We start from the raw sequence: 26405 nt of genomic DNA on the forward strand, positions 1-26405 counted from the left end.
ATGCCCATCACACCTTCTAAAGACTGGAAGAAGCAACACAGCCTTTCCTGGTGGGTGATACAGCCTCCATGTGAACTAGTACTTAGCATGACATTTTCACTCAGTTATGAAGCTTTTCATTTGGGGTTTAACCGTAATTATTTTTTATTTATTTCCCTCTACCCCGAGTCCCTGCAACTTAACACAGGAAGGGATTTTACCACAGCCCTCTTCTATTCTGGGGCAGGAAGAGTGGGGGAGATGTCAGAATTTTTATCCTTATAGTTAGGGGGAAGTTCAGCTGCACCCTGAAGGCTTGCAAGCCCTGTACTTGCCCAGCCTCAAGACCGAAGAAAGAGCCCAGAGTCAGCGACAGACATCAGGGGTTGAATGGATGGGGGATCTTACGTGTCTGAAGCGGGGTCCTGGAGTGACACCCCACCGTGTGTGGCAGGCTGCGGGAAGGACATGGCAGCAGTCCTTGCTACCTGGGGAAGAGGGCGGTTACCAGTTATGGGGAGAACTGACGTCAGGTTGGCTCATCAGTTGCCAGAGAAACCAGCAGAGGGGCCGCCCCTCGCCGCCCCTTTGATAAATTATCATAGTGGAGATAGTTCTGATTCAAAGATTTCAAAAATCACTAGCTGGCGCCAGGAGCAGGTACGGAGGCATTTACTGATTATGTCATAGGCGCTGTGACTGAGAGGAAAGGTCAGTCAGGTGAGTAGGGTGTAGGTGAGGCAGGCAGGGCTGGTTGAGCAGGGGACGTGCAGAGAGCAAGAGAACAGTCATCTGGGTGGCCTGATCATACAGGTGACCATGTATACCAGTCTGTCCAAGACAGTCCCAGTTTACAGCTGTTGCTCTGGTGTAATTACTGACAGCACCCAACTACACTCTCAAAAGTCTCCCATTTTGGACAGTAAATTATGGAGTCACTTTCCTTATAATAGCTATGGATGTTCACAAATGTTTTACACAGCTTGATGGAATGGAAAAAATGCAGGACTAGAAATGAGGAGACTCTTATTCCTGTCCAAGAAATATGAGAGGTTTCAGTAACACAGTGTCTGGCAAGTATGAGAATGGTGGCCAGGCAGTAGGGCCAGAGCGCAGGGAGCTCCAAGGGGGAGCAGACGGGCCCCGGGCTCAGAGCCACCGTGCAGGGCCATTCAGGCTGTGGTGAGGACTTTGCCTATTATCTGAATGAGATGTGATACCACTGGAGGATTCTGAGCACAGAACTGACCTGCTCTGACTTAGTTTCACAGGACCACTTGCAGGTGTGTGGAGAAAAGCCTGAAGGTAGAAAGGAGTAAAATAGGGAGGATGCTGGAACAGTTTCGGTGAGAGATGATATGGGCTTGGACCAGATTGGCATTTGAAGTGGGGAAAAGTGATTGCACTTGGATATATTATGAAGGTGTAGCCAACAGCATTGACTTGGACTGGACGCAGGGTAGAGAGAAAAAGGAATCAGGGTGACTCCAACCGGACAACTGCGAGAACGGGAGCACCACGGCAGGACGTGAAGAACGACACAGACTACACTCGAGAATGCCTCTTCTCTGCCAGCGCACCGCAGCCCGTCAGAGTCCTGGGAATGGGTTCACAGGTGTGCCTGGGGTCTGGGTCCTCTCAGCCCTTGGGGCAGCTGGGTAGAGCCCAGGGCAGCCAGAACTCACTCCCACTGCCTCCACGCCCACCCCAGCCAGGGCTGACTGCCTTTAGCTGTAAACTGTAAATCCTCGTCTATTTATGGAAATGTGCTGAATGCATATTACCACTTACTAGGTGTGCCATAGTGCTAAAAGTTGAAGCGTACTGGTATTAGACGTCCAAATGGAGAGATCAGGCAGGCGCTTTGGGCTTGGGGAAGGAGTCAGGTCAAAGGACAAAGATTTGGGAGTCATCAGTGTACAGATGGTATTTAAAGTCCTGGGACTGGGTGAGATTATGGATAGGAAAGAAGGGGGCCCAGGACAGAGCCCTAAAGCACTCGAACAATGTCAGTCAGGGATGCAGGGTAGAAGGGATCCTGGCAAAGGAGAAGGAAAACAGATTGGAGTGTGTCTTAGCTTGGGCTGCCATTAACAGACCACCACTGACTAGTGGGCTTAAACAACAGACAGTTATTTTCTCACAGTTCTGGAGGCTAGAAGTCCAAGATCAAGATGCCATGAGGGTTGGTTCCTGGTGAGGCCTCTCTTCCTGGCCTGTAGACTGCTGTCTTCTTGCTGTGTGCTCACATGGCCTTTCCTCTGTGATTGTGCAGAGAGAGACCCCTGGTGTCTCCTCCTCTTCTTATAAGGACACCACTGGTCCTGTAGGACTTGGGCTCTACCCTTAGGACCTCATTTAATCTTAATTACCTCTTTAAAGGCCCTATATCCAAAAACAGTCACACTGGGGGTTAGGGCTTCAACATAGGAGTTTGAGGGGCAAAATTCAGTTCATAACAGAATAAGTTACAAAATAAAGTGGACATAGAGATGTAATTGTAGATAAGAAGAGTACTGCTATTAAGAAGAGTAGGAGAAATAAGGCCATAACTGGCAAGGGAGGCAGTGAGGTCAAGAGAGGTTCCAGAAGCGTCCCCCCTGCCCCACATACACACGTGAGAGACACCAGAGCGAGGGTAGGCGTGGAGAAGGGCATTCCAGATTATAAGCAAGTCAGGGAAGAATGCCATGCAATGCACTTGGGGAGCAAATGAGCAAGGCCCTTTGGTATGACTTTCTCCTTGAGGTTCCTGGTGTACCTTGTTCTGCCTTGTCCACCTTGTAGAAGCTCCTGAATTTTAGCCACAAGGAGAACTAAGAAAGGACAAGCTGACCCTCCAGGCCAGAAAGTTGGCTCTCAATTAGGCAGGACAGGGGCTCTGCCATACTGCTTTCATTTACCCAAGAAACACTGAGGCCCTTCTTCGTGATGCTGGGTACTGGATGCTGGGCAAGGGACAAGTCAGACTTAGTGCCCACCCTCAAGGAACTGCAAGGCTGGTGGGGGAGGATGGACAACCACAGAACTGTGAGTGAAGTATTGAGAAAGAGACAGTCAAGGTACTTCCTACTGCGAACTGCCAGGATTTGGAAGAAAGGCTTCCAAATCCAAAGGCGCCTCTGGGTCTGGGGCTCCTCTAATTCAGATTTTGTATTCTGCTGGGGTAGATGATTTAGGGTGAAGTATCCTTATTCTAACCACTTTGTATAGAAGGTCTGTTGGGATTAACAAATAAAGGAGTTCAGCATCAAACTCATGTGGAATACGTTTAAGATGGGTAAAGCCAGCTAAGATGCTTTTCATTTACTAGAGCCTGGAGTATTCTAGGGATTGGGGCAGGCAAGGGGGTTCACAGAAAGTGAACAAACCAACCTCTTCTCAGCAATATGTCGCTGTGGCCAATGTACACCTTCACACAGAACTCCTTTAGCTGTTCCCATCAAGAAGTTCAAACACCAGTCATCCAGTCACTTGCTACGAAGAGCAAGCAGTGAAAGGGCAAGTCCCTGTACTTGGTCTCTGTGGTGGATTGAATCCAAGATTTATATTTTGAATTCTTTTAACCCCCAGGACCTCAGAATGTGACCTTATTTGGAAATAGGCTCTTTGCAGATGCAGTCAAGTTAAAATGGGTCATTAGGGTGAGCCCTAATCATTTATGACTAGCATCCTTATAAAAAAGGGAAATTTGCACACACAGATACATACAGGGAAAACGTTAAGTGAAGATGAAGGCAGAGATCGGGGTGATGCATCTACAAGCTGAGGAATGTCAAAGATGTGCCGGCAAACCACCAGCAGCAGGGAGAGGGGCCTGGGACAGATTCCCCCTCACGGCCTCAGAAGGAACCCACCCTTCTGACATCGTGATCTTAGAACTTTAGCCCCTGGAACTGTGAGACAGTACATTTCCTTTTTTTAAAAAAATTTATTTATTTTTGGCTGCGTTGGGTCTTCGTTGCTGCACACGGGCTTTCTCTAGTTGCGGCGAGCGCGGGCTTCTCATTGTTGTGGCTTCTCTTGTTGCGGAGCATGGGCTCTAGGCATGCGGGCTTCAGTAGTTGTGGCATGCAGGCTCAGTAGCTGTGGCTCGCGGGCTCTAGAGCGCAGGCTCAGTAGTTGTGGCGCACGGGCTTAGTTGCACCATGGCATGTGGGATCTTCCCGGACCAGGGCTCGAACCCGTGTCCCCTGCATTGGCAGGCGGATTCTTCACCACTGCACCACCAGGGCAGCCCGAGACAGTACATTTCTGCTGTTTACGCCATCTAGGTTGTGGTACTCTGATAGGGCAGCTCTGGGAAGAGAATACAGTCTCGTCCAGGTTGAAGCTGCAAGTGTGGTGGAAATACAGCACGGGAATTCCTTTCTCCCTGCGCTTCTGTGACCAAGTTGAAAGCTCCCTGCTGTAAGAAACTCCTGTGCTAGCTGAAGAATGTCGTTCACCCTCTGCCTCTACAAGAGTGAAGTTACCAGCCACTGCAGTTGCTGACCTCTGACACACCCTGAAAGGAGTTCAGGGCAGAGATCAGGAATGAGGCGCTCTGAGCTCTGGAAAATCTGGCAGAATAGGTCTTCAAATAGATATTTTCAGGAGGCCATGTTATGAACGCAATTTCTTGCATCTTCTCGTACCTATAAACGCACTCAAATCAGTCACGGAGATGTCAGCTCCTCGTGACTAGCAGCATCCTTCTACCGGTGTGTGTGCTTGGCTACATGTACCCCCTTTACCAGAATCATATATTTGCTGACCTCCCCCCTACCTCCTCCGAGAAGCTCCTCCAAGCTATCTGAAAGGCTGTCTCCTGGGCTACAGTCCTCAGTAAGCCCCAAATGAAACTGAACTCACAGCTCTCATGTTGCGTGGTTTGTTTTTTTTAAATAAATTTATTTTCTTTTATTTATTTTTGGCTGAGTTGGGTCTTTGTTACTGTGTGCGGGCTTTCTCTAGTTGCAGCAAGCTGGGGCTACTCTTCGTTGTGGTGCGTGGGCTTCTCATTGCGGTGGCTTCTCTTGTTGCGGAGCACAGGCTCTACGCGTGTGGGCTTCATTAGGTGTGGCTCACGGGCTCTAGAGTGCAGGCTCAGTAGTTGTGGCGCACGGGCTTAGCTGCTCCGTGGCATGTGGGATCTTCCCGGACCAGGGCTCGAACCCGTGTCCCCAGCATTGGCAGGTGGATTCTTAACCACTGCGCCACCAGGGAAGCCCTGTTGCGCGGTTTTTGTTTTTGTTTTTCAGTCGACACCTGTTACCTGTATTGCAGCAATACGAGGAAGCCAGGAACAGAAGGAGAGGCAGGGGTATTCTCAGGCTTTTAGACAAGGAGGATTGTATGTGAGCCACTTTGAACTTTGACGAGAGGCCTGGTGGAGTGGAAGAAGCTTGTGCTAGAGGGGCTGAAGCCTGGGTTCTGGTCTATGTTGTTCTCCTCTTGGTCTCAATTCCTGCATCTGTAAAATGGGCTGGGTCCTCTGAACCACTGGCTTTTCTGAGAGACTTTCTTCTCCATAGTAGATGCTCAGTAATATTTGTTCGCACTTTAGATTTACCCAGCGACTTTTGGAGCAGGGGGGATGGTCACTTTTCCTTAAAGAGACAGGGAACTGACTTGATTAAGGCCTCTTTGCTGGTAAGAACGAGCCACACCTCAAACCCACACTTTTTAACCATGTCCTGCTGCTCTGAGATCAGCAATAACAGCAGCCACCCTTTTACCCAGCACAGACTCTGTGTGATTTACCAGGCTAAGCATTTTACATGCAAGATCTTAATCTTCATTTAAACCACCAAGGAAGGTATTATTATTCCTTTTTTACAGAAGAGGAAACCAAAACTCTGAAGGTTGGGTAACAGGCTCAAGGTCACACAACACAGTAAGTGGCAGAGGTGAAGTTTCACCTCTTTCCAGGTGAAGTCTGGAGCCCATCCCCATTCTCCCAAGCACTTGCTACCACCTCTCTGCTCCTTTAAGATAAATTCTGAGCTGAAAGTGAAGATTGGGCCAGCAGGTCAGCAATCTAGTCTCTGACTGAGCGAAGTTCCCTGGGGTCAGTACCATATTTTCTTGAATGACAAAACCATGGTAGTCCATTTATTCACATTTGCTACTCATTCACACTCTGACCATGAGCTCAACACTGGGTACTAATCCGAGGGCACAAAGTAAGGCTTTCCCCCCCTTCTCATATCAAAGCAATACATGCTTATTGTGGAAAATTTGCAAAATACAAAAAAGTATAGTTCCTCAAAAAATTAAAAATAGAATTCCTATAGGATCCAACAATTCCACTTCTGAATATATACCCCCCAAAATTAAAAGCAGGGACTTGAACAGGTATTTGTACACCCACGTTCATAGCAGCATTATTTACAATTACTAAAAGGTGGAAGCAACCCGTGTCCATCCATGGATAAATGGATAACAACAAAAATACATACAATGGAATATTATTCAGCCTTAAAAAGGAAGGAAGTTCTGACACATGTGATGGCAAAGATGAAGCTTGAAGACATTATGCTAAGTGAAACAAGCCAGCCACAAAAGGATAAATACTATATGATTCCACTTATACGAAGTCCTAGAATAGATAAATTCATAGAGAAGGAAAACCACTTTCCAGGGACTAGGGTAGGGGAGGTTGCAGAGTTAGTGTTCAATGGGTACAGAATTTTGTTTTGCAAGATAAAAACTTTCTAGAGAGGGATGGTGGTGATGGTTGCACAAAAATGTGAACATACTTAATGCCACTGAACTGGACACTTGCTTAAAATGGTAAATTTTATGTTCTGTGTATTTTTACCACAAAAAAAGTGTAGAGAAACAGGGAAAAAAATCACCCATGACATTTCAGTGCAGCTCTATTGATAGGCTGGCACAGTGCCTTCTGAGTCTTTTTCTAATCGTAGCGTTTTATAGGTCTTTCTTTACAGCTACCTCTCTCGTGCATTACTGGAAGATGTTTTTACATTGTTGTAGGACCCAAAGAGGCCATTTTAAGCTATGCCATCATATGTGAAGCCCTCATGTTTACACGTATTATATTCCATGTTGTGGCCTGGTAGACAAGACTGCTAGGAAAGACAGAACTCACAGAACACAATCATGGGGACTCTGGCTCTGAGGACCCTTAAGGTATCCTGCTTCCATTTCCTGCTGCTGAAGGATCATTGAGAGGTTATCACACTTCTGCTTAAACTTCTCCAACATCCAATCTCACAACTTGGGGACAGCTCATTCCATTTTTGCAGTCACACTCATCCAACCTACTCTCCTCATTTTACAGACAGAAAAAAAGGAAAGCCATAGACCTCACTCTCAGAAAGCAGATGTCTTCTCTAATTTGTGACTTTCTCTCCAAATAGTATTCTTTACAACAGGCTGCAAACTGGCAGTGTGTGGGATAAACCTGACCGGTAGATGAATTTTATTTGGCACAAGTTTTACAAATCAAGATTTTTTTGGTAAAAGTCCAGAACTCCAGGTTCTCTTGAAATGTGAGAACTGACCACACTGGGCGGCATTTCCACTCGGCCACAGCTGGCAGCAGCTGCCCGGTACACGCTCTCTACCTTGCCAAAGTCCCCTGCACTCTGTTCTCTCCAAAGAGGCTCAGGTCTAATTTAGAAATCCCCACTGGCCCTGAAGCATACAAGGTTGATCCCTGACTTTAAACTTTCAGATTGAGAAATGCACTCAGGATCGGTTTCATTCATCACTGACAGAGCTGTGCCACCGACTGTGCTGGGGCACGCCCGCAGGGTTGGGTCTTAACCAGGCGTGAGGGCATCTGCACAGATCCGGCGACCTTCCATTCGGGGCCGACCACTGCCCGCGGACTACGGCCCAGCACCCAGGCCAGCACTGGCCTCAGGGTTCCGCTCCCGACTCGTCACACACCGGCAGGGCAGCAGGCTGGCTCCTGCGGAATGCCGCGTAGTCGTCGGTACCGTGCGCGGGCGACACCTACCTCGTCTGGCTGATGAGGCACTCGGCAGGCGCCCAGTCGGGGGCGGAATCTCACGGTTCCCACCAGCAGGCAGCGAGGCTGCGGGAGCGACCAGCCGGGAGGGCGGCCCCCTCACCGCGTGGCCGGCGCTGCCATGGCGACGACCCTCCCCCGGCCCCAAGCACCGGCACTTGCGCCGTGGGTCGCGGAGCCCCGGCCGCGCTCAGCTGGAGCTCACGCATGCGCACCGACACCCAGGCCCCCGATACCTAGCGGAGATGGGTCGAACCACTGCACGAAGGGGAGAGAGAACCTTGGAAAGGCTTGAGAATGGATGGAAGGAGGAAGAAAAGGCCAAGATAGGAACCCAGATTGGACTTTACTCTTAGGTATCAAGGCTGTGGAATCCACCAGGGGCAGTGGGATTGACGCCGACTCCGCGCCGAGGGTCTTCGTGACCTCCTACCCCCTCCGCTTGTAATGGGTGGGTCCGGAAGGGCGGGCTCATGGCAGTTGCGCAGGCGCAGAGGGGCCGGCAGTATGGCGTCCAGGCCCAAGCGGCGTGCCGTGGACAGCGGGTCTCCGGTTCCTCGCGATGAGGACGAGGATGATGAACTCGAGGATGAGGACGAAGACAACGAAGACAGTGACGAAGAAGAGGATGAAGACGACGAGGTCGTCAATGAGGTGAGAAACACACGCGACCCCGGTTTGGCTTATGTCTGGGAAAAAGCTTTCCGACAACCAAAGCCATGTGAGTGTGTGAGCTGCTTGGAGTAGCGACTTCCCCGTACCTGAGGGTCCTTAAGCAGAAACTGGAGGTGAGAAAAGCTTCTCACTCAGGTTTCACTTCGGTCTTTTACACATTGCAGCCACAGAAAGTTATTTTCAAAAGTCCTGTCCCGGCCGGGTGCGTGGGCCCTCCCACCGCCGCAACGGCACCGTCCTCGGAGGCCTTTTTTAGTTCTCAGGCTAAAGCCCCAAATCCTTCCGGGCTGCCGGGGGCCCCGAGTTCATCCTCTGCCCTCCCCGCGCAGCCCCCCCGCCGGGTTCGCTGTGCCTGCCTCCCTCACGGCGGCCCCCTTCTTCCCGTTTCTCGAAGGCCAGCCTCCTGCTCCTCTCTACGCGCTGCGTTTTTCCTGCAGTGTTTTCCCTTCCTTGTTCAGATCTCAGATAAGCTGTCTTTTCTGCCCCTCAGACCAAGTCCTGGTGATATGTTCTCCTAGAATTGGGTCCTACCGTAGAGCCTGGCATTAGAGGTAGTTAACACTTGTTGAATGAATAATTAGGACGGAATGGTCCTGAAGACCCCGGAATGTCTAATAGGTAGCCCCGAATTTAACACCTGCCAGGCAGGATTGGTAATTTATGCCCCTGCTCCTAATCTTTGCCATTTCTCTAAATGTTACCTGAAAACTGGGTTCACCTCTTGGTGGGTGATCGAGCCAGTAAGCACAACCAAGCTGAAGATTAGGAGAAGGAAGGATTTATTACTTGCAGCAAGTAAGGAGAACACCGGGGGTCTTTCCCAAAGCAGTGTCTCCCCCAAATAGCAACGCTGCTGTTTTAAGCTAAGGGTACGTGCATATTCATGAGGGGGCTTGAGCAGGGGCGAATTCAGCATAAAATTGGGGCAAAGGTCAACAGAGTCCAAGCTTTAGCTGATTGAAGTCTAGGGGGTCAGCATCATCATTCGGTTCTCCACCTGGGTGGGGGCCTTAGTTCCTGCAGAACTCAGATATTACGGATATTATTTGAGGAGGAACTAGGACTTTTATGTCAAGAAAGCGATTCCTGGTTCTTTTTCTCAGGGACCCCCTAACGTATCTGCTTACATAAATGGTTGCCAAATTCACCAGCTGCTCAAATCCAAATCCCGAAAGTTAAGTGTAATTCCTCCCTTTTCCTCATCCCGCATCAGTAAATTCTGTTGGCTTTACCTTCAGTATCCAGACGTTTCTCATCAGTGATTCTGCAATGGTCAAAGTCCACCCTTCCACCATCTCTTGCCTGGACTTATGTAGTAACTTTTAACTGGCACGCCTTTTCCTGTTCTTGTTTCCCTACAATCTCTCCTCCACCCACAGCAGAAAGATCTTTTAAAAATGTAGGTCTGGGGACTTCCCTGGCTGTGCAGTGGTTAAGACTCCCCGCGCTTCCATTGCAGGGGGCATGGGTTTGATCCCTGGTCTGGGAACTAAGATCCTGCGTGCTGCACTACGCGGCCAAAAAAAAAAAAATGTAGATCTGTTCTCACTTCCCTGCTCTGACCGCTCCAATGGCTTCCCATTTCATTTGTATGAAAATCCAAAGTCCTCATGGTTATTGGACAGAGAGACAGCTAATACGGCGGGATCAGAATAAGGAAGAGAGTGACGGGGGAATAAAGTCAGAGATAAACATGAGCAGGGCAAGCATGGGTGCAGGATTAGTGCTGTGACTGTGGTGTGGGTATATAAAATATTTTCCATGGAACAGAGCTTTCCCTTACAAAGCAGCTCTTTACTTTGGCCCATTGCCTTAAATGTGGTCTCACCATTTTTTATTTAGATCTTTAACTGGCTTTTGCTAACTTTGGGTTATAGAACTCAGCGCTTCTTGCGTTAACATGGATAATCTGTCAGTTTGCCAGTGGTTGGAAATTTGTGTAGTAACCGTCACTGATGATAGTGTAAGAAAATAGGCACTTAAATATACTGCTGGTGGGACTATAAATTGATGCATCCTTTTTGGGGGGCCATTTGACAACATCAAAACTTTAAAACGTGTATAAATCCTCTAATTCAGTAATTCTGCTTGTGAGAATCTACCCTCCAGCAATAATAGTAATACTAATAACGCATGATTTAGGATCCTCAAGGACTGATCTTATTTAGCACTTAAAAGCCTTTAAGTTTTTTTTTTTTGGAGTGAAGTAATCCTTTCATTTATTTATGGAATATTTCAGTGGCATTGCTTCTTAGAGTCTGTTATTATTGTTGTTTTACAGAGATAGATCAGGGAGCTACACACACCTTTTAGTTACTTGTACTCACCGTATTTCCTCCTGCCTCAGGGCCTTCGTCTGTGCTGTGCCAGGAACTCTCTTTACTGGTCCTAGGTTCCCAGCTCAAGTGTCACTTCTCTAAGGGAAGCCTTTCCTGAATTTCCAACCTCTTATTTCTTAAGCTGTTATAGCACCATTCACCTGTGTTTTATAGCATGCATAGTTGTAAGCTTATATTTATTTCCATGACTATTTCCTTAATGTCTGTATTCCCACCTAAACCGTAAGCTCCAGGAGGGCATGATCATTCACGTCTGCTTTGCTTACCTTTTCATCTTGAGTGCCTGGCACAGTGCTTGGTACAGAGGGGTACTCAGTAAATTCTTGCCCAGTGAATGAAGCGTGGCCTCAAATGCATGGGCTGAATCAAGCTCTAGGCAATGCCAAGGACTTTTGAAGTGGTTTTCTTCTTTGCTCACTCTTACTGCAGTCAGGTAAATAATAATTTCTCATTTGCTTTATCCAGAACAGACTTTCTCAACATCAAAACTAGGTTGCTCTGAATGCTTTGTTCTTCTCAGGCTTTTGTTTCAAATGAGGAGATGGTGTGAAGGTGCTTTGTCATCTGTGCAGATGGCAGTCTTGGCAATGTTTGCTTATTTTGAAGCCTAGGCAGTTATATTTCTTTTGGTAACATTTTCTTCTTCTTGTCCTTTTTCTGGCATGTTCCGTAGATGGAGGTAGAGCCAAAAAGAATGAGGTGGGGAGGGAAAATAATGCCTGAATTATCTTAGTGAGTTATGTATGATGACCTATTTTGTGTGTCATTTACAGGAAGTGAATATTGAATTCGAAGCTTATTCTATCTCAGATAACGATTACGACGGAATTAAGAAACTACTGCAGCAGGTATTGTCTTTTATTCATTACACATGCATTTGCTCTTCTAAGAAATTCCAGGCCATTCAATATAAGTTGTGTCAGATTTCATTTTTTCTATTTTAGAATCCCCATTCCTACCGTCTCCACTTGGCCTGGAAGGAAGAGTTGTTTTCTTTTCCACGGCTGGCTCCCCTATTTGTGCCTCTGGTCCCAGACCCCTTCCTTTGCTTAAAATATTTAAGTATTCTGTGTTCTAAATTACTCTCCCTTTCATATTTTAATTACTTGAGCTATTATTCTGTTTTTCTCTAATTCACTTCTAAGCTTTGTGGGGTTAAAGGAATTTTCACGTAATGGCCCTGTCACTGATTCCACCATCTGGTGCCACAAGCAGCAGGCTTGCTGCTTCTCCGTATTCCTTTACTCCACATAAGGTGGCTTTGGTTCGCCACCCTTTAGAGCCTCCAGTGTCCAGCCCACCCTCCTCCCCTCTCTTCTCCTCTCTGTCCGCTCCCGTCCCCAGCACCTCCTGTATTATCACCACCTGCCTCGTCTCACATTTCTGTGCATTGACTTCTTTGATTTGCTCCAGCTTTTCTTTCCTCTTGGGATTGCTTTTCTGGGTCATCTTCCTGGTCAAATCATTGAAATTTCATTATTTTTATTTGAATATGGAAATTAGAAGTTTTATTAGAAATCATACCTTGGTGTTTTTTTTTTAGGTTTTTTTTTTATAAATTTATTTATTTTTATTTACTTATTTTTGGCTGCGTTGGGTCTTCATTGCTGTGTGCAGGCTTTCTCTAGTTGCGGCGAGTGGGGGCTACTCTTCGTTGCGGTGTGTGGGCTTCTCATTGCGGTGGCTTCTCGTTGCAGAGCACAGGCTCTAGGTGCGCGGGCTTCAGTAGTTGTGGATCTCGGGCTCAGTAGTTGTGGCACACAGGCTCAGTATTTGTGGCTCGTGGGCTCTAGAGTGCAGGCTCAGTAGTTGTGGTGCACGGGCTTAGTTGCTCCGTGGCATGTGGGATCTTCCCGGACCAGAGCTCGAACCCGTGTCCCCTGCATTGGCAGGCGGATTCTTAACCACTGTGCCACCAGGGAAGTCCCATACTTTGGTTTTAATTTAAAATATATTTTTTTTTCTCCTTTTAGCTTTTCCTAAAAGCTCCTGTGAACACTGCAGAACTAACAGATCTCTTAATTCAACAGAACCATATCGGGAGTGTCATTAAGGTAAGCAGGACAGTTGTGTTTATTCTGATTAAATTAGTTCTTTATCCTAAGTTCCTCCTGTTTTATAGCAAGTAGGCCAGAAACTCAAATTGGAAAGTATTACTGGTTAGAAGGCCATCTCAGCAATTCAGGGTTATTAAATGCAGTGATCTAGGTTGTGGCAGCGGATAGGGAGAGAAGTGGGCTGATTCAGAAGATATTGGGGAGGTGAAATACGACGGGGCTTAATGAATGGTTGGGTCTGAGAGTGAGTGGAAAGGGAGTTGAGGATGATACCCTAGTGTCTGGCTGGAGAACCCAGATAGCAAGCATGGAGGAGGATCAGGTTAAGAGGGGAACACGAGTTTGGATTTGTACGTTTTGCGTTTGATTTGCCTGTGATACGTGCAAGTGAGATGTTGCGCAGCAGCTGGAGCCTGGGGCATTTTCAGCACATAAATGGTCACTGAAGTCGGAGTAGTTGAAGTTGTCCAGGGAGGGCAGGGACAGAGTCTGGTCATAACAGCGTTAGTTGGGGGGGTGAGCTAAGTGGCAGAACCTGCCAAGGAGACTCAGGAGTGACAGGAGAGGGAAAAGGGGGAAAGCCTTGAGCGGTGTCATGCAAAGCAGGGGGTGGCACTCGGAGGAGGAGGGAGCAGGACTGGGACGAATCCCGCCTCTGCGTGTACCCTCCGCTGGCTCGACGTTTCTTCTGCTGCCTGACAGACTGCCCTGCAGCTTCGAGTCTTAGGACAGCAACAGTACTCGTTTGGCCCGTGACTCTGCACTTTGGACAGAGCTCAGTGAGGACAGCTCGTATTCGCTCCGGGCACATTAGCTGCAGAGGCTCAGCGCGGGGCTGGCGGATTTCCTTGCCAGATGGTTCACTCCTGTGTCTCTGTTGGGAGCCCAGCTGGAACCATGGGCCTCAGTCTCTGTAGTGTGGGCCTCCCTACCCAAGAGAGCCAGGCAGAAGTGCAGAGCCTCTTATGTTACCAGGTGATTTCCACCATTCATTTGATCAGCAGACGTGATGGCCTGTGCAGGTCCAAGGGGAGGGCGCATGGACCGCCCCCCTCGGTGGGAGGAGTGTCTAGGTCACTTTGTCAGAAGAGAATGTGGGTGGGATAGGAAAAATCGCTTCAGCCGTCTGTGGAAAATACAGTCTGCACGGTGACCTTCATCTTTCTCTGCGGGCATCTCTGACGATGAGGATGGTGCCTGCTTCGTAGGTGGGGGGGGGTGGTGAACGAGAGAAGATGCTTAGAACAGCATCTGGCGCGCGGCTCATGCTCTGTATGCGTAACTGTCCCCGTTGAAGTCTTTTTTTCTATTCCCAGCACCTATCGTCTAGCTTATTGTAAAAAAGCAAAATAAACAACTCCACCTCAGTCTAAGGTTCCACTCAAACGACCTCACCTTCAGGCATCTCACTTGGTTTTCAAAGCCAAAATTCTTGAAAGATATTTTGCGTTTGGTTTCCACCTCCTCTCCTCCTAAACACCTTAATCTGGCTTTTACCCCCAACACTCTCCTGGTGTCCTGAAACTGATGGGATCACCAACATCTTCATGACTAAATACAACAGACGCTTTTCAGACCTGCTGCCAACATTCAGAACCTGTAGCACACAACGTCAGGAAAATGGGAGGGTGACACCTCGGCAGCTGCCTGCTCTGTCATCAGACACACGTGAGCTCTAGCTGATTGGTGTCCCGAGACCTGATGCATACCGATGAGAAGCAGTCGCTTTTATTTTTGAAAAAGCTTAGTATTCTCTAGTCGGGGGATTCAGCCTTTCATTGGATAATTACACAAATAAGTCTAAATTACAGTTATGGCTTCCTTGGCTTCCAAGAGACACCTGAGGTGTCCCAGGGACCGAGGCTTCTTGTTCCTAGGACAGGGACTGCCAGAGCTTTCTCTGGAGGCTGTGGAGCTGGGGGGATTTGGACTCTTCTAGAGAAGGCGTTTCCGAGAGAAGGGGACGGGGGCTGGGGACTGCGTGTGCGAGGCTGGGCGCGAGGCTGGAGACTCAGGGCCCGGGTGTCATGCAGCGGGTTGCTCAGAACTCGGCTGCCACGAAGAACTGTGTTGAGCGAAGAGGCTCGGGAGAGGCAAGGGGTGGGCTGGGAGGGGGAGGCCTCGGGCCAGGCGGGGAGGCGGGTTGGGGGGGGGGGAGACGGGGGCGGGGCCCGCGCCTCTGGAGCGGCGGAGCCGGGGCTGCTGGCGGGGCGTCTGGTGGCCTGTCCAGGGGAGGAAGGCCGAGTGGGTTCCGGGGTGCTCATTGCTTTTCACCGACTGGGGGTTTGGGGGGGTCTCAGGGCTTCACACTGAGGGGCCTTCTTCCTGCCCGGGCTTTCTGTCCGTCGGCACCACGCAGGTTTTGCCACGCTGGCCGGGGTCCCCCAACGTGCACGAGAGCTGCCGTGCTGCTCTCGGAGGACCAGGGCGGGTTCACGCAGTACGTTCTTCTGCGCTCCTCTCCCCTCTCCTGCAAGAGCCGACGTGCCCTTGGCCCTCTCGCCGGGACTGCGTCAGTCTCTCCTGAGCTGCCTGGGCGCCCTCCTGCGTTGCTGAGCTCCAGGCACCCCCGCGTCTGGCAGCCCCTCTGGCGGTGACGCAGGCCTTCGGGGCCTCGCCGCAGCCGCCCCCCTTCGTGTTCCCGCACCGCCAGCTTCCGTGGAAGTGTTCTGCTGTGAAGCCTGGTCGCCCCTTCGCCTGAGGCCCCCTCCGTGGCACCGTCAGCTTGGATCCGGGAGCCCAGGCCCCTCCCGCAGCTCTGTCTGCTTCGACTTCCGCCCCTCGGGCAGGCTCCGCTCCGCTCTCTGTTCCTGCCCTGAGGCCCCGGCCACCGGGGGGCACCCTGGCGCTGCCGACCACACCTGGCTGAGCCCGTGGGCTGGTGCCCCTTCGCACAGAGCAAGTTCAGGGACGGACGGGCCGTCGTGGGTCCCTGCTGGCCTTCGGTGGAAGAGCAGCAGCCTCATTTTATGTCATTCATTCAGCACTTGTTCCCCAAGGACTTAAGTCTGGCCTGGCTCCGTGCTGGGGGCCGGGGATGCTGCGAGAGGAGTTTACAGCTGGGACGAGCAAACAAGCAACAGGTAAAAGAAGATGTGGACTCTGCGTAGAGTACAGCCGAGCCAGGAAGTTCAAGGTGGAGTCAGGCATCTCACTCTTAGTTCTGTTTTCTCGATTCCTCATTTCCTCTCTTGCCCTCGTTTTCTTCTCTCCTGCCCATGCACACGGAGGCATTGCTCACCTTCAACAGTGGTCGGGACCGGCCGGTGCTCAGGAAGCACGGGTTTCAGGTGAGACAGTGTGGCGGACCCACCGAGAAACAGGGCCGGGCTGGCTCCAGCCAGACCGCTCAGAAAACAGACTAAAACGGTTTCCTTCATGAGGTCTTATCTGTTCTGGATTTATAAGACATTGAGGAAAATGTCTTAAGAGTCTAGTAAAAAGAAATTTAGAGCAGAAGGAGATCATCCAGAATGTAAGAAGAGGACAAAATCAAGGGAGGTAAAGTGATGTGAACAAGACCACACAGTTTTAGCCCACGGTGCTTTTCTGAGGTGATGACAGTAAAACAAAGTTATTGTTTGAAAACTGGAAAGATAAACGAGGCCTGGATTCCAAGACTTGGTATTGCACTTCTCTCCAGCCAAATATAAAATTAATTTTTTTTTCTTTTTAAAATAGCAAACGGATGTTTCAGAAGACAGCGATGAAGATGTGGATGAAGATGGGATTTTTGGTTTCATAAGTCTTTTGAATTTAACTGAAAGAAAGGTTGGTTTCCCTGGCTGGCATCAGAATGGTTATTCCTTAGGCCAGAACCTCAGGAGTTAATTTTATTTAATGCATGATAAAAGTATCTTTTATATCAGACAATGATATTAACTATAAATATGTGTGCTTTTGTGAAATCTTATTGTAATCCTTTTTTCAGTATGAAGGTGTTTTTGTTTTCCTTTGAATACTTTGTACCCAGTTAAAGTCATTTACTGCCTGTGGTATAGAGAATCGTCACCTGGCTTTTCAGGAATGGTGTCCTGATGTTGGTGTTGACACAGGAGCTGTTTTGCTGTCTCTGCAGCTGTTTTGATTCTGAGTCTTTGTTGCTTTCTGAAGTTGAGGACACTTACTGACATTTATTTGTATTTTCATTCATTACTTTTTATTGACTCATTGATGAGTTCTAATAAACAACCAGCAGCTTCCCCTCCTTAGAATAAGATGCAGGCTATACTTTATCGTAATTTTTAATTGAACTTTTCCAGTTACTTCCATCTGTCTTTATGAGATGGATTAGAATTTCCATCCCAGTATGTCTGAGTGTTAGTATAACCTTCTCTGACCCCTGATTATGGGCTGGTAAATAACCAGGTGTAGTTACTTTAGAGAAATACTTAAGCAATCAACACTGATGATATATAAGGTTTTAAAGGTTTTGGCAGAAAACTGCCCTTACCTGTAAGATAAAAAGTGATAGCTCTCACTTTGGAGTTTTCTCCTGTAAGTGATGGCCTGTAATAAAAAGCGAGCCTTCTCTTTGCTTTCTAGGGTACCCCGTGTGCTGAACAAATTAAAGAGTTTATTTTACGCCTCTGCGAGAAGAACTGTGAAAAGAGCATGGCTGAACAGCTGGACAAGCTTTTCAATGACGCCACCAGGCCTGTGGGCTTTCTGCTGAGTGAAAGATTCATTAACGTTCCTCCACAGATTGCGCTGCCCATGCACCAACAGCTTCAGTAAGACACTTTGGAAAATGCCTTTGAACAGTAGTTTTTTCCCAAGTGGATTCAGAAATGTGATTCAAATGGAATATGTTGTTATAGAAAGAGTTCTGCCCTTGGTTTGAGCACGAGTGGTGAGAGTGCCTGTGAGATGCATGCATTATTAATAATTAGCTTTTTAAAAGAGTTTTAATTACTTAGGAATATTGTGACAGTAGGCTTAATAATCTTAGAGATTAAAATGGTATAAAGATAGTTGAGTTTCATGTAGACTTTTTACCTCCATTTGACTAAAGCTTTTAACCCTCTTCACAGATAGATTTCTGTAACACAAATAAAATGTTGAATAATTACAACAGTAACAAACAGTACAACTCCTAAATTTCACTGGGATATTTTATGACTAATGCAGCCATGGTCCTGATACTGCATCTCTGGCTTCTCAGGGTTTGTTATTTTGTTTTTTAATTCAGGAGTTTTAAGTTTACAAGAATATTTTAAATGTAAGAAGGGCTAAGAATTGACATTGCCCATGCTTTGAAATAGAGGAGGATAAAATTACAGGCAGGCCCCCAGGCTTTACAGAATATTGTTTCTCAGAGGTCATGGCACTTCTTTGTGATCTCCCTGGAAATAGTTGGTGCGAATGTAACTATAGTCTGAAGACCTTCAGGTTTCCCATTTTTCCTTTATAGATGCATTGCTTTTTAGTTTTACTCTCATACTCCTCCTTACCCCTCAGCTAATACTCATATTGTACTTCTGGTGCCTAAGTGTTTTTTGTTTTGCGTTGTCTTTTTTTCTCATCAGCTGGAGCTCATGTTTATTTGGTTTCAGGAGAGGGTGATCTGCTTTCTCCCCATCCTCTATTGAAGAAAGCTGCAGTGGGTTGTTCTGAGTTTCTTTACATTTTTGTTTAGTCAGATGCACAGGGTTATTGTATGATTTAAAGAAAGGAAGAAAAGAATTAAAGGCTTCATTGCTATCTCATTGACTGTGGTAGTTTGGGGCATCTTTCTGGCCATTCCTGCAGGAGGTCAGAAATGAGTCCCAGACGTGGTGATTGGAGATTGTAGCGGTCACATGCTGTAATGGCATTGGCCATGGCCGTGTGCCTTTGTGTGCTTCAGTTAAATGTTTGTTGTTTTAGAAAATCCAGATCCTTAGGTATTTTTACCAGAGCAGTGACGTGTGAACTTGAGATTCCTCTGTTAGTTGCTGTGTATCCACAGCTCAGAGCATAATCTGAGAGTCATCGTACCACTTATTATAAAAGGCGCTGCCACAATCAATTGAATGTGCACCTGGATGCATAAAGAAAACTCATTGCTTTAGAAGCGTCCAGATCTAATGTCTGTCCATTAAGCCTGCGTCACAGCAGAGCCCAGAGAAGAGGCCTCACCGGTTTTCTCTGTGCTCTGGTTTGTTGATGGATCTCGCCTCACCCATCAGCCAAACCTTGTGTGTGTGTATGCCTCGTAGGAAAGAACTAGCAGAGGCGCACAAAACTAACAAGCCATGTGGGAAGTGTTACTTCTACCTTCTGATTAGCAAGACGTTTGTGGAAGCAGGAAAAAGCAATTCCAAAAAGAAATGGAGCAGCCGAAAGAAAGATGAGTTAATGTTTGCAAATGCAGAAGAAGAATTTTTCTATGAGGTAAGACCATCCTGTTCCATCTCTTTGTTTAGATGTAAATAAGGATTTTCTTGATAATAATCAGGATTTATTGCTCTCCCATTTCATGTCCAAGTCCTGCGACTGTGGCCATTCTGTTTTGAAACCTCCGTATCTAGAGCAGCCAGGAGCTAGTAACACAGTGAGAGTGGGGAGGAGGTGATTACCATGCTGACGACATGCCTACTGTGAGATCTTTATTCTCAAAGCGCTCTGGGAGGTGAACATCGGCCTGTGTGCACAGACGGGGACGTTGAGTCCGGGGAGCTTGGAGCCGCTGTCTGGTCGGTGTGGAGGACGGGGTGGACCCTGCTCTCCTGGTGCCGGCTCATGTGCTGCCCTGTGCCCTTAGTCCTGGAGGCCACCCCATGGGTGGGATTTCTAGCACTTTCTCCCTGTAAAAGCTTGTGCTGTGACGGACAACCAGATACCAGAGCATAAACTTTCTTATGCTGCCTTCCTCTCAAAAATGTTAAATACATCTCTGAGGAGGACATATTTTCCTGGATTGGATGATATCACTTATTTTAAGGCGTCCACTAAAGACTAAACCACTAAACATTCAGCTCTGCCCTTGTTTTTCAGGAAGTAAATAAGTGAAAATTAAATTTTTAAAAATGTGTGCCTCAGTACTTCAGGCAGACCATGTCAGGGACGTACGTAATGGGTGTTTTAAGATGGGCTGGTTACGCAGACCTCCCTGTCTTCACACAACAGCTTTATGCTAAGGAAGCAGCTGGGACAATGGGTAAGACCAGCATTTAAAGATGATTCTTCTCATTAACTGTCAGATTTTATGAGTCTTAATTTCACTTGTGTATCATGAGATTATTTTGAGAATCAAATGAGATTATGAATGGGAGCGACTTCAGAATTATAAACAGTATATAGGTGGGTAGTAGTGTTAATATTACTTAGCTGCTTGTTCCCCTCTTAGAAATGGAACACTTCTATCCATACTCCTCATGTAAGTTAGAAATCTATTTGGTGAGCGTTTTATAACGTCTGCCTGACTGTCCCATTTGAGCTTCTTTGATTCTGTGTTTTGCTTCCTTTAGCTGTCAGTCTTATTACATATGCCAAACATAGTATTTTTTGTTATCAATTAAGTGAGTTTTGCCTTTAGCTTGTCTGAATTTTAAATTTATGGTTCTTTGGTTTAGAAGGCAATCCTGAAGTTCAACTACTCAGTGCAGGAGGAGAGCGACACGTGTCTGGGAGGCCGATGGTCCTTTGATGATGTACCAATGAAGCCCCTGCGAACTGTGATGTTAATTCCAAGCGACAAAATGAATGAAATCATGGATAAACTGAAAGAACATCTATCTGTCTAACCCATTTCCCATGGACAGTGCTGGGCTTGTTTTTGTAAAAATTACCAGAAGACTCAGTGGAGATTTACTGAAAAACTCATGACTTTATTCAGATTAAGGTCCTCTACAAAAAGTAGGGTTCTGTCACCCGTGTCTGTGACACATTTACAAAATATCTTTGCTTTTTAAAATTTTGGTCAAATTAAGAATGGTTGATTAAAAACTTTTCCAATAAGAAGAAAAACATGGAGTAGTAATTTAAAGAACTCAATAAAAACTTCTATTTTTAGTTGTTAAATAATATGCAAAAAGTGTTATTCTTTTCAAGACTATCCTGTGTGGGGTATGACATCCATCTTCACGTCGTGTCTGCACATCACTTCAGTGGACCAGCTGTTAGGCTGCCTTTGGGATATTTATTGCACATCAGGTTTTGTGTAGAAGGTTCTTGAGAGTCACTGTATAGTGCATCTTTGTTCAGTAGTTTCAGGGCAGTTCTCACACATTTTCTGTTCCTTTTTCATTGTTGAAATGGGTGATAAGTGATCCATCACTTGCTGTAGAATATCCTTACTTTCACTAGGAGGCAGATTACTGAAATAGTATTGTGGTGCCAATTGCATAAATCTGTTTAAAACAAAAAATTATTATTTTTGGTGAGAGGTACCAAACATGACTGGACACTTCCCAGGCCTGGAGAATCTGCTTGTAGAATTTTGATTAGTTTGAACTTCTCAGTGGCTTGGTCTGCCTTTGTAGAATGAATACTTTCTGTGGTTTACATGGAAACAATCCAATTGCATTTCTAGGATAAGTTGGGTCCTATAGGGTTATGCCACACAGCGGAAGTGATACCACCCCCCCTCACCACCGGGGGGAACGGGTACTTCCCCCAAGGCCCATCACAATTTTGCAAGAGATCAGATCAGATGCTTGGGAGAACTCTGGGTGCATAAGAGGGAGTATCTTTGTGTCTCGTACTAGTACCATACCATATCCATTTGCTGAAGCTGGACACACCTGTAGTTAGTCCTGGTTCCTGCCTAGAACATCACACTGCCCAAGCGGTAGTGGTACCTTCACAGTGGGTCTAGCATCTGCAGCAGCCTCTGAGGCTAGTCTCCATTCTCACTGCTGTCCCTATAGCCCATTCACTTAGCAGCCAGAGGGATCTTTAAAATATATGGAGAAGAGGTTACCCTTGCTTAAAACTCTCCAATTGCTTTGTACTGCACTTAGGATCAACTCCAAACTCTTTATGTGGCCCGTAAGCCCTACACCTCTGCTACCTGCCTGTCTTCAACCTCGCCTCCACCCCTTCTCTTCCCCACTTGCTCCAGTCTCAGTGGCCTGTCTGTTTTGAGAGGTTGCCATGCTCCTCAAGGCTGCACCTGCTAGCCCTGTTCCTCTTAAGGTGCGTCACGCTTTGCTGTACATTTCTATACTGTGTTCTCTCTTTATGCTGTAATCTCAGAGGCGTGAACATTTCTTAGTCATCTACGGAGACCTGCCTTTAGTAGGTACTCTCAACATAATTTAGATTGGTAGCAGTATAAACTTATATTGAAAATGTAAGAAAAACCAAATTTGTCATTTGCTCTTCATGTATGAATTCCAAGAAACCCCCTTTTTCTCCGTTAAACTTACAGCTCAGGAGAGATTTCTGAGGCGATCCTGATGTAGTTGTTGTCAGATATGCTGAATTTATGGAAGAGAACCCACTCTGGCATCTTCTTGGTGACACAGTAACAAGAAAGGGGATGCAGCTGTGCAACTTGCTTGTGCGTCAGCATTAAGTAATTACCTGACCCATCAACATCCCGAGCAATCTAAAAGGCAGCGTTTTAAAGAAAAAAGGATTTTGTATTAATACGGAGATCGATACACAAAAATATTTTGTTTTAAAAATTCCAAAATACTTCATACAGAATGGTTAAAACTACAAATTTGCTGCCCATGTTTTCTAGTTTCAGATATAGAAAATAAGACATAAACATGTTTTGCTCAAAACTTGGAGCCAGTGATGATGATAATGTTAACTAATTTCATCAATTTCAGGGCAGCATGCCAAAATAGTGCAGCTACAGAGGTGAATGTTTTGGTCAAGAAATAAAGCTAGCACGTTCCCTGTCACATTATGGACCACGCTTGCAAACGTCCAGTGCTTTACACTTGACGTTTAAGCTCATTTAATCCTCATGATAACCCTGTGATGCAGGTAACCTTACTTCTTCCATACAGATGAGGAAATCCATGCTAAAATGTCCTTTTTCTCCATTAAGAGTGCTTTAGAGTTTAGGTGGTGCATACTTATTCTGTAACGTGCTTTAGTTTAGAGGCGCTACGTTAGTCAACCTCCACGCTGGGAAAGAAACAAATGGGCTGTTGCCTTTACTTCTTGCTGGGCATTAATTACATCACCAGGTACCTGGGAGTAAACAGGTGAGATGCGGGGCTGTAACTGTTCAGCCGGAGTGCTGTGACAACTCCTCTGTGATAGAAAAGGTCTTCCGGACAGAGAGAACGTGCTAGCTTAGTCCTCCATTCCCCTCAGGGGAAGTGTATTTAAATACCAAATCTTTAATAACATAGAAGGGTTTTTAGTTTTATTTTAAAGTTAACATCAATACAATAATCATCCTAAGTGGGAGGTTTCTGACAGGATGTCCTGAATACGTGAAATTTTGTAAAGCGCACACTACAGGTGGCCTTATCCATTCTTACCTGCATAAAATAACCAGACAGAAGAGCTTTCCTTATGTTCAGAGTGTTTTCCTTTGAGCCAAAAGCAGGTTCTGTGTAAGGAAGCTCGATTCGCTTGATGATTTCTAAGAGTTCGGCTCGGATAACATCTGCCATCCTGAGTGCAGAGCAGTTGAGGAAGTAATCGTGACACCACTTTTCAACACAGTCTAGGAAGGAACGAACAAAAAGCTATTTAGAAATGACTTGTCATAACTGAGAGAGCCCAGGCGGGAAGGCGCGCTGCCTCTGCTTCCCTCTGTGTCCTCTCCTAACAAGGTTGTCACATGAGTGAGTGGGAGGGAGGCAGCAAGGACGGGGACCTCCGGTGGCCGCGGGAGTGGCTGTCCCTGGCACCGCTGGGAAGGGAGAGGGTGCCGGCTGGCAGGACCTGCAGTGGCTGCGGGGGACTCCACGAGCCCACCAACTGTAAAGTGCAGGTCCCTAGCGCTGACCAATACTATAGCACCCTCATCTGGCTTGTAAGGGGCAGAAGAGACTGTCTCAAGATCAACATTTCGTCCAGTGTGCGTACGGCGAGGATGTACGTGCCCACGACATTCAATCAAACTAGGAGGGAAAAAGCTTACAGTACAGATAGCTCTGATGCATGAAAATATCTCACATACTTTACTTAATTATAGGAAAAGGATTACTATTAGGCTGATGTGGGAATTAATGATGTCACAGTTAAGCTCGCCTACCCTAGCTGCAAATTTTGTATCGAAATTCAGTCCCCCGGATCAGTGTGAAGTTATTCTTTCTTGCCGTCTGTGATTAGCTGGACCCAGAGTTTTGCCGTGGCCTGGAAGCGCACGTGGCCTCGGCGCAGCGGGCCGCAGACCTCCGTCGGTCCTTCCCGTCCACTCACTCAGGCCCGTCTGGAGCCACAGGAGTGCGTGCACTTGGTCCAACGACGACCGCCACCGACTTGCCCTCCAAAGATGCCAAGGCCCTCACGTACTTTCTGGCTCCGCTGACAACTTTTTCTGCTCAGCTTTGAAAAACTAACTCCCTGCTCTGCCACTCTGACTGCTGTCATACTTTTCACTTCACTTTAAACATTTTTCACACCATCTGCTGGAGCAAAGGAGGTAAAAGCAGCATCGTGGAGAACAAAGGTGAGAACAATCCTCCTGGTAGGAAGGGAGCTCCCCTCCGGCTGTGTCCGCCTCACTGCTTTGCCCCGTCTGCCCCTGGAGACCCCCTTCCTGTCTTTAAGGCCCAGCACGGGAGTTTCACGTGCAGGAGTTTTCTGTTCCCGCACCACTGGGAACGGGAACATACCCACCGTGGTTTAGACGTACCCAGGACTTCTGCCGCAGCTCTGCACCAGGCCATTCTACTCCCCTGGACGCCCTCCCCGCCCCTCTCCCCTCCTCGGCCAGGCTCCAGCCTCCCTCAGCTCATCAGCCTATTCGTTACTATTACCTGGAGCTGGGGGTTTTGTTTGTTTTGTTTTGAATGCTCCATATTCTCTCTCCATCCAGTAGTGAGCATGCCACGTTATGAAAGGCACAAAGCACAGCTCTGGCCGGTGGGCACCTAGAGATGGCAGTTCCTTTCCTTCCTCCCTGGACCCTAGAGGACAGGAGCCGTGCTGTGCAAGTCTGTGTCCCCCGTCCCTGTGGCCCCAGCGAGCTCGCTCTGAAGGCTGCCGGGCTGGGTGCCGGGTCCGTGGATGCAGGGCCGCCCTCTGTGGGAGCAGGAGGCGTGTCTCTACTGCTCACCTGCGGGTGTCTGAGGGCCTCAAGCGCCATCCCACTCAAATGACCAAGGGGGCTGGAGAGAAAGGGTGTTGGACGAATAACAACCCAGCTTTGTCTGGGGAAGGAAAGGTGGAATTCGGAGGTAATTTCTGAGACGGCCAAGCATTCACTTACGTTCGCTGGTGGAATTCAGAGCCATGTCCTGGTAGGCCTTGTAAATGTTGATGAGGGTGAAGTGATCTCCTTCAGGATGTAAGAACTTCTTCCAACAAGACAAGGCGCCCTCCTCCGCTCCCGGGGGCAGATGCGAAAAGCAATTAGGAGCTTTAAGATGCAAAAGGACAGAAGGTCAGCAATAATGAGATGTGCCCTTTAGCCCTTTGGCACGACAGGCTGCGGGGGGAACGGATGGGGGCTCACTGCTGTTTGTAGCCCTGCTCCTGTCTTACTCTGTGAATAACATGCTATCCTGTTTACTTAGAAATCAGAGAACTGTAGGGTGGGCTGTCATCTTGTGCTTCTCCTTGCTCCTGTGTGTTAGCTTTTCTCAGGTCTGCTCAGCACAGTGGACACCCTGCTTGTAAGTATTACAGCCCCTGGTCCAGGGACAGGATTAGAACTCAGGTCCTAATGCAGCATAGCCTTTGGTTTGTCCTGCCAGTAAAAGAATCAATTAAAACCTATAAACCAAGATGAATGAGGTGGTGGGAAATAAAAAACACACACACGTGACACGTTTTTCTTGATCTGTACTGATTACTTCAGCAAAAGCGAACTTGGTATGCTTTCACCTGTCTGATTTAAGAAATTCACTGGGCTTTTATTTAGGTTTTTTCATATTAAGGCAATTCTTATAATTTTCTACATTTTTAAACTACTAAAATATTTCATTATCATTTCTAATGGATCTCATTTAAATCTATACCTGCTGCAGATACACAGTACAAAAGAGCTGTCGAAGGAATACCTGTTACCATGGCAGCGATTGTTAGCATTTCATCTACACAGTCAAATTCACAGGATGCTAAGATAGACTTGGAGAGTTGTGGATCAAGAGGAAACTCTGACATGATGATTCCAAATTCGGAAAGATTTCCATCATTGTCCAGCGCTGCCAGATAATCTAAGTCTTCCAAAGCCTGCATCAAACTTTCCGGTGCTAGGGAAGACAAAATTAATAATTAGAAAGTCTCATACAATCAAGATGGAGTAAC

The 26405-nt window shown here is 47.2% G+C and overlaps 3 protein-coding genes across 5 annotated transcripts in view; 1 reads left to right on the forward strand and 2 right to left on the reverse strand.

Moving 5' to 3' along the window:
• UROS (uroporphyrinogen III synthase) overlaps positions 1-8146 on the reverse strand; it is a 33406-nt gene extending 25260 nt beyond the window's left edge. For both annotated transcript variants that reach the window (XM_068548755.1, XM_068548754.1), the window contains exon 1: positions 7952-8146. The gene's annotated coding sequence lies outside the window, so the exon portion shown is untranslated. The remainder of the gene's footprint in view (positions 1-7951) is intronic.
• A 293-nt stretch (positions 8147-8439) lies between these two features.
• On the forward strand, positions 8440-20855 carry BCCIP (BRCA2 and CDKN1A interacting protein). Its single transcript, XM_068548753.1, has 7 exons — positions 8440-8617; positions 11751-11825; positions 12951-13031; positions 16716-16805; positions 17580-17767; positions 19235-19409; positions 20591-20855. The coding sequence occupies exons 1-7, from the start codon at positions 8471-8473 to the stop codon at positions 20759-20761; spliced, it is 927 nt and encodes a 308-aa protein (XP_068404854.1). The 5' UTR covers positions 8440-8470; the 3' UTR covers positions 20762-20855.
• The window catches only part of DHX32 (DEAH-box helicase 32 (putative)), a 54727-nt gene continuing 49146 nt past the window's right edge, over positions 20825-26405 (reverse strand). For both annotated transcript variants that reach the window (XM_068548748.1, XM_068548747.1), the window contains 5 exons: positions 26159-26350; positions 25366-25515; positions 23465-23652; positions 22388-22569; positions 20825-21367 (listed from right to left, as the gene is read on the reverse strand). In XM_068548748.1, the coding sequence (XP_068404849.1) occupies positions 21196-21367; positions 22388-22569; positions 23465-23652; positions 25366-25515; positions 26159-26350 (884 nt within the window). In that variant the 3' untranslated portion in view covers positions 20825-21195. The remainder of the gene's footprint in view (positions 21368-22387; positions 22570-23464; positions 23653-25365; positions 25516-26158; positions 26351-26405) is intronic.

The sequence above is a fragment of the Eschrichtius robustus genome, chromosome 7, assembly GCF_028021215.1.
Source record: "Eschrichtius robustus isolate mEscRob2 chromosome 7, mEscRob2.pri, whole genome shotgun sequence".
NCBI lineage: Eukaryota > Metazoa > Chordata > Mammalia > Artiodactyla > Eschrichtiidae > Eschrichtius > Eschrichtius robustus.